Consider the following 7,467-nt stretch of genomic DNA (forward strand, 5'->3'; position numbering starts at 1 on the left):
TCAGGGGTTCTCCTGTGGACTAGTCTGACCCTAGAGGGGGCGGGGTATCTCCTATTTTGGTCCTGATCAGTGGATCCGCCTAGGTGTTGTAGTCTCCAGTTCTGGTGTTGTGAAGTTGTACATGTTTTTCATGGACGGTCATTGACCTGAATGCAGAGGAAATGCCAGGCTAGCTGTGGTCTTCCACATAATTGTCAGTTTACCATTCCTTGTTTGGAGAGTTTCCCCATTACCTATAGCAATCATGACCACCTCCCTGGCAATAATGTGACAAAGACCAACAGTCAGAACACCCAAACCTCCACCATCTAGTATAATTCTGACGAACACTGTTCTTGGTGTCTAGATTTCGAGATGTTTTGGAAGTTAACATTTGCATGTGATTTGCCATTAATGTGACTTCCTTTTTGCCTTCCCTTTTTTTTTTTTTTATTATTATTTATAGGCGGGCCGGTACCCCAGAGTGCTCCACCTGTACCATCAGGAGGAACGCATTTCCGCTTCCCACCGTGCACCCCTTCAGATGTATTGTCTCCCACTGAGGAGCTCCGTTCACCAACCCTATTCTCCTCCGTGGCACGACGTCTGGCCCGTGGATCCGTCAGTGACTGCAGTGATGGTACTTCAGCTAACTCTGAAGTAGAAGAGAGCCTGAGCGAAGAGCAGCACCGACGAGGCCCGGGGCCTGACATCCCAGCGTTCAGAGGCCCGCCACTTCCTCGACTGGCTCATGAAGGCATTTTCAGAGTCTACCCTCGTCCACGGGTGCCAGAACCCCTTAGCCCGTTCCCAGTGTCACCTATGGGTGCTCCGGCTGGTCTATTGCCCCCACAGCTCTCGCCTGCCTTACCAATGACCCCTAATCATATGAACTATACCCCCTCGCCCACTCTTAGCCCAATGTACCCAGGAGGTAGTCATTTTTCATTCAACCCTGAAGACATGAAACGTTACCTTCAGGCACACACGCAGAGCGTGTATAATTATCACCTCAGCCCACGGGCTTTTCTGCACTACCCCAGTATTGTGGTGCCTCAACCACAGCGCCCTGAAAAACCTCTCCATTTGCCTCCTGATGAGCCACCCTTCAAATTTAAACTCCAGCCTCCTCCTTTGGGCAAAAAGCAGCGGGACCGACCCTTGGAACCCAGTTCATCTACCTCCTCCTCCTCTTCTTCTTCTGGTGTGCCACAAATCAAAGTGGAGCCCATCTCTGATGCCGAGGAAGACGAGGAGCTGATGGTGGAGGTGACTGACATCAGTGAAGAAGAGGAGGAAGATGAGGAGGTGTTTAAGGCACCCACAGCACCAGAGCAAAAAGCCCCTCTACCTATTCTGCCTGTAAAGGAAGATGAAGCGGTCAATGCAGGAAGCGAAACTGGCCGTTGTATCCCCCTTAAGTTGCGTTTCAAACGTCGTTGGAGTGAGGATCAACGTCTGGAGGCCGAGGGAGGAGCGGAGGAGTCGGACAAAAAAGTGAAAAGTAATCAGGAGGAGCCAAAACTTCCCCCACAGCCGGGTGGACCACCCTGTCGAAGGGTGAGCACCGACCTCCAGCGAGCCACGGAGGAACTGTCACTAGAAAGCAGAGATTCCTAATGGAGGACTTTCTGGGCCCACCAAGCGTAGCCTAGGCGCCTTTATGCAGATTGATTCCCTCTGTGGGATCATGATCCAGTGGAATTTAATTCCCCCCCCCCCCCCACCTAAGGAAAAAAAACTCCTTAAATTCCCTGGATGTGAGGACATATTTTTTTGTAACCCCATATTTTATTTTAATTATTTTATCGTTTTTATTTGATTGGGGGGGGGGGTTGTGGGGGCAGAATAAAAAAAAAAGGTGAAAGACATGAAAATTAATTTCCTGGGTTCGCTGTAGAAATGCTTTTATTTTTTTTAACATAAGAAAAATTGCTTTAATTGATCTTGCTCTCAATTTTGTGGCTCTCATATTAAAAAAAAACAAAAAAAAAAAACCTCCCATAATTTCGTACATATGTAAATATCGCATCCCAATCTGCATGGCATAAAGCTGGGACATCAAACGGGGCCCTTTTTTTATTTTTATTTTTTTATTTTACAAGTGGGAAAAATCCAAAGAAAACGGTATTCCGTATTTATGCCCAGGCCCTGCCCTTTGCCAGCTAAAGACTGGTGCTTTCTCAGGTTTTTTAGGGGTGCAGCACCCCCTCATTTCACCCTGGGCATTCATGCACCCCAGCGTTTTCGCTGCCATCTTTTACCATCAGGATCATTTAATCTTTTAACCGTTTCCCCGAGGAACTGATCTGTCCCGCAATGCCTCTACCAGACAGGGAGACGGTTAATCTGACACATGGATATTCATGAGGGTTGCCTTACAAATTTTGCGTTTTTATAAAATATTTTAAAAACAAAAAAAGAGTATTTTTTTCTTTCCCAAATTTTTTTTTTTTTTATACGGTAAACTTTTCTACCCTTAGACCTTCTGCTAATTATTTTTTTAAATGAAAAAAAAAAATATAGTGGTGTGTTTTATGTATTGCCCCTTTTAATAAAATGAAAAATATATATGTATAAATATAATCTATTCCATGGTTTTCACTGCAGGATATCGGCCACTAAAAAATAACATGGTGTACTGGAAGGTTTTTTAATTTTTTTTATTTAACTTTTTTTTTTTTTTTTTCTTTACGGCCTCAAAAGATTTAACTTTGCTCCTCAGACTCTGTAAATTTTCAGGGCGTATGTTGCTGCCGCAATGATGTTTTGCCGTCATGTAAAATTCTTAAAAAAATATTTGTGTCCCTAAAACTTATTTATGTGGACGGCTATTTTTTTTTTCTCCTTTTAAATATATAAAACACGGTAACCTTTGAGGTGGGCCCGCGCCTTGACGTCACAATCAGACCTACACAAATGTGCCTTATCGAGAGAACCTGCAGGCTGCATCACTAATAGTCTTAATATACCTGGCCCTATGCAGAAATTGTCTTTTGCCCATTTTATTATTTTTTTTCTTTTTTTTTATTGTAGTTAATTTTTATTTTACAATGTTTGGTCTTTTTTTAGGATTATATGAAGCTCCTGGCAGAAAAGGAGTTATAAAAAAATATATAAATAATTGGCGATTAACTTGGAGAAACGGTCATTTAAATTTAATTTTCGTAAGATCTATTAGAAAGTTCCTTATTTTCATGTGTAGTACTGATTAGAGAAACTTGCTGCTTTCACCTTCTGGATTGATCGATCATTCTCAATTCATGGATAAAATTTGTATTCAGTGTTGACAGTTTGCACTCATAAGATTCTATGGAAAGAGGAAGGAGCAACAGTTCTCCATAGAACTTTATGAGCACCAACTGTTGTCTCTTATCTTTAGTGAGGCCGGGATCATACACAGCGCGATACGGCAGAGTCTCGCAGGTTAAAACCAAGCTCTGGCGCCGGCACTCCGGAGCGTGCTGCTGCATAGAAATAAATGGAGCCGCACGCTCTGCTCCCGTGTGCTGACAGCAGTGCCGGGTATTACCATGCGAGACTTGGCTTTATTCCTCGCATGTGTGATCCCGGCCTAATGGTAAAATCTGCATTCACGGAGTAGACATTTTATCTGTGATTTGAGAATGAAATAACAGTCCAGGAGGAGAAATAAGCAGATTTTTCGTAAAATTACGAAGTTTCATATTTTCACTATTGATTTATAAAATTAAGTTAAATGACTGTTACTCTGAAATCAATGTAGATGTAAGAAACCATAAAAAATAAAGGCCTAAAGAGTATCGACCTTGACAGAAATCAGAATTTTAAATATATTTTTTTTTTAAAATCTGATTAATTCTGCAGCATGAGATGTGCTGAGTGACTTTGACTTTGTTACTATAGTTACACTTATCAACTAGGTGTTTTGTTTTGTTTTTTTGTTAAAGGTGTCTGTCAGGCAGCAGGTCCCCTGTATCTAGTCTGCATGAATAAAATCACCCGACTCAAGTTATAGCACATCTCATCCTGCAGTAGTGATCAGATTTTTTTTTTTTTTTTCTTAATGTAGTTTTAAGGGGTTGTCCACTTTTTTGGGGTGATTTATTTATTTTTTTTTCATATTTTTACCTTCATACACGGACTAAAAATTCGTCTAAGGGTTAGACACCAGTAGCTAAAAAAAATACTACCGGTAATTAAAACGGACACATGGGTGCTCACACCTATCTCTGCTATACATGCGCGCACACGGGTTCACACCCAGTTCTGCTATAAATACGTAAGCATGCGTTCACGGTTCACACATCTGTGCTGTACACACGCATGCAATCACCCACAACTCGGCTATACACACGCACAGACAATTAAGCACAGCTGTGTTACACATGCGCTCATACCCAGCTCTGCTATATATGGTATGTATACGCTCAGGCACTCGCATACAAACGCATGTGTTGACGCACAGCTCTGCTATACACACACACCCACGCATATCTCTGCTGTACCCACGCGTGCGTTTGCGCATATCTCTGCTGTACCCACGCATGCGTTTACGCATATCTCTGCTGTACCCACGCATGCGTTTGCGCATATCTCTGCTGTACCCACGCGTGCGTTTGCGCATATCTCTGCTGTACCCACGCGTGCGTTTGCGCATATCTCTGCTGTACCCACGCATGCGTTTACGCATATCTCTGCTGTACCCACGCATGCGTTTGCGCATATCTCTGCTGTACCCACGCGTGCGTTTGCGCATATCTCTGCTGTACCCACGCATGCGATCACCCACAGCTCTGCTGCACACACTCCCACCCCCAGCACTGATGTATATGAGCTGTGCGTCAGGCATATATGCGTTGACGCGCAGCTCTGCTATACACAAGGAGCGAGTGCTCACACACAGCTCTGCTATATACACACACTGGCACTCACACCCAGCTTTGCTATTCACCTACATACAATGCAACACAGACCATAGAAGACAAAATCTTTCATGTAACCCAATTACAAAAATGATTTTAAGCCAAAAATACATGCATTAAGTAAGAAAAAAAACTGGCCCCAACTCCTTTTAAGCAATGGCACATGTAGACAAAAATCCTCGGGCAGACTGAGCGGTTGTGGGACTAAGTCACCGGAGTCCTGGCAAGCAATTTGCTAGACTAATTTGATGGGACATTTTGGTTAGTAAATTACATTTACAAGGCTGTGCGTTTAAGTCAAAAAGTAAAAAATGGACAACCCCTTTTTAAGGCAAAATTTTCTAAAGAAAAAAGTTTTGGAATTGTTAAATGATTTCTCGATCATGTTGATCAGCGTTTTGTTAATATAAATTGAGATGAGGAATTTCCTTTTTAAAAGTGTTAAAGTTTTTGTATAAGATTTAAAACAAAAATTTCCCCAAAAAATGTGCCATTCCTGCCCAGGGGTTGCATTTGAGTATTGCAACATTCATACCATTTTAGGCAAATAGGTCTAAGCTGCAATACAATACACAGCCACTGGCCAGGGTGGCGCTATTTTTTTGTCAAAGCCAATCTTTGTTCATTTTAATCTGACACCCTATTAATTTAGAGACTGACTTGGAGATGTCTTTTCTCCATAGAACATACCGCATGATTAACTCTGTTCCTGCCAAGAGCCTCCACCACCATTCTCTGCTAATCCTCAGGACCTTCAGTAACCTCATAAGCGTCTGTGGGGTTTTTAACCATCTCACTGCCGGCCTACAGTCTGGGGGGGGAGAAAAAAAAAACAACCTCATGGCGCTGACCTATGGCACAGTGCATACCAAATTGACAATGCGAGTGGGCACAGGGCAGGGTGGGTGGTCTTGTTTTGGGACGGGTAGAAATGTCAGGTCTAACTTCATTCTGTATATTTAAAAAAAAAAAAAAAAAAATGTTCCCCTGTATACACAGATTGTAAATATATTTAGCAAAAGTCTGTTCACATTTAAGAATGTATATCTTAAAACAATAAAAAAAAGTTGGAATTTCACTTTTGGTTCAAAAGTTTGTTTTTTTTTAAATTTTTTCTGCCTTTTTATGTTTGCTAAAGTTTGAGTTTCACATTTCCTCCACTTGTTTAGCGAGATTGATCCCAGTTTTTTTTTTTTTCTTAATCTTTAAAAGGTCGATTTTAATCAGTTTGCGTTTTAAAAAAAAAAAAAAAAAAATTGTGAAACTGTTGCAAACGTCAGACACCAACTTTGTTGAATGAATAGGTTGTCAATTTTCGAATTTTAAAGCTAAAAATTTAGAATCATTTGTTGCGCTCATGCCTCCCCCCCCCCTCACCGTTGCGCTCGCGCCCCCCTCCACCCCACCGTTGCGCTCGCCCCCGCCCCCACCCCACCGTTGCGCTCGCCCCCACCCCACCGTTGCGCTCGCCCCCACCCCCACCCCACCGTTGCGCTCACACTGGACATTCTATAAGGAACTGTCATGTGCATGTTGGAAGCTGTCAGTTAAAGCCGGTGGGCGTTAGTTTCCGACACAGGTTGGCATGTGTGCATTAGTCTTTAGTCCATGGATCACTTCATTTAGAATTTCCTATGTGATTCTTCGCAAATAACCATCTTGCTAAACTACCTACAAATTTTTTTTTTTTTTTTTTTTTTTTACACCCATCTTCGAATACCGACTTAAAGAAGTGGAGCAGCTTTGCATTAATGAACAGCAAATTGCTTAAATAACATTTCACTAATTGCCTTAATTACCAGGAAGGCTCCCCTTGGTATCTGAAGCAATTTAAAGGAAATCTGGTGACGTGAAAGGGATTTTACACTTGCCTGACTGGCAGGCGTGTTAGTGTAATAAACCATCTTGCCTGCTGGGATTACGGCTCAAGGAGGTAGATCTGATCCTCCACAGATGTAGACTCCCTCCTTTCTAGTCCTGTGCAGGATTTGTACTGGAAATCAGCTGACATTGGAACCCAGATTTTTTTATTTTTTTTTTCTCAATTCCTTACACCGCCATTCTCCCCTGCCTGGAAAAAGGAATAGAAATGTTAATTCCTAGTGCAGGAATAAAATTCCAAAACAGTGGCAACTGACACAGGACAGTAGGAAAGTGGTAATGCAAAAAATGTCTTGGTGTCTGAATGTGACCTAAACTGGCTGTCCCAAGAACATCATTATCTATAGGTATGATCACCGAGATCCCTACTGATCCCAAAAAGAGGATCTGATTACTGAGATCCCTTCTGATCCAAAGAGGCTGAAATGATACTGAGCACTTGCGACCATCATACCTGGCGCAGTGGTCGCACATGCTCAGTAACACTGCAATCACAGAATAGACTAAGACCCCCATCCTTGTGATCAGTGGATGTGCCATTGGTCAGACCGACATTTGGGGTTATATATGTTTATGGGACAACCCCTTTAAGCATCTAGCGGCGTTTGATGTGATTATCTCTGAATACACCCATATCACCAAGGAGAGAGATAACGACACCTGCGTGACTGCACTCAAACTTTCTCACAGACCTTTCACATAG

At 42.4% G+C, this 7,467-nt stretch overlaps 1 protein-coding gene across 1 annotated transcript in view; it reads left to right on the forward strand.

Moving 5' to 3' along the window:
* Positions 1–5,961, forward strand: part of ERF (ETS2 repressor factor) — a 42,663-nt gene extending 36,702 nt beyond the window's left edge. Inside the window, exon 4 of the mRNA XM_073570732.1 lies at positions 446–5,961. Coding sequence (XP_073426833.1) covers positions 446–1,599 — 1,154 coding nt within the window. The 3' untranslated portion in view covers positions 1,600–5,961. The remainder of the gene's footprint in view (positions 1–445) is intronic.
* Positions 5,962–7,467: the final 1,506 nt, after the last annotated feature.

The sequence above is a fragment of the Dendrobates tinctorius genome, unplaced genomic scaffold, assembly GCF_039654945.1.
Source record: "Dendrobates tinctorius isolate UK_male_01 unplaced genomic scaffold, ASM3965494v1 ptg000028l, whole genome shotgun sequence".
NCBI classification, from domain to species: domain Eukaryota; kingdom Metazoa; phylum Chordata; class Amphibia; order Anura; family Dendrobatidae; genus Dendrobates; species Dendrobates tinctorius.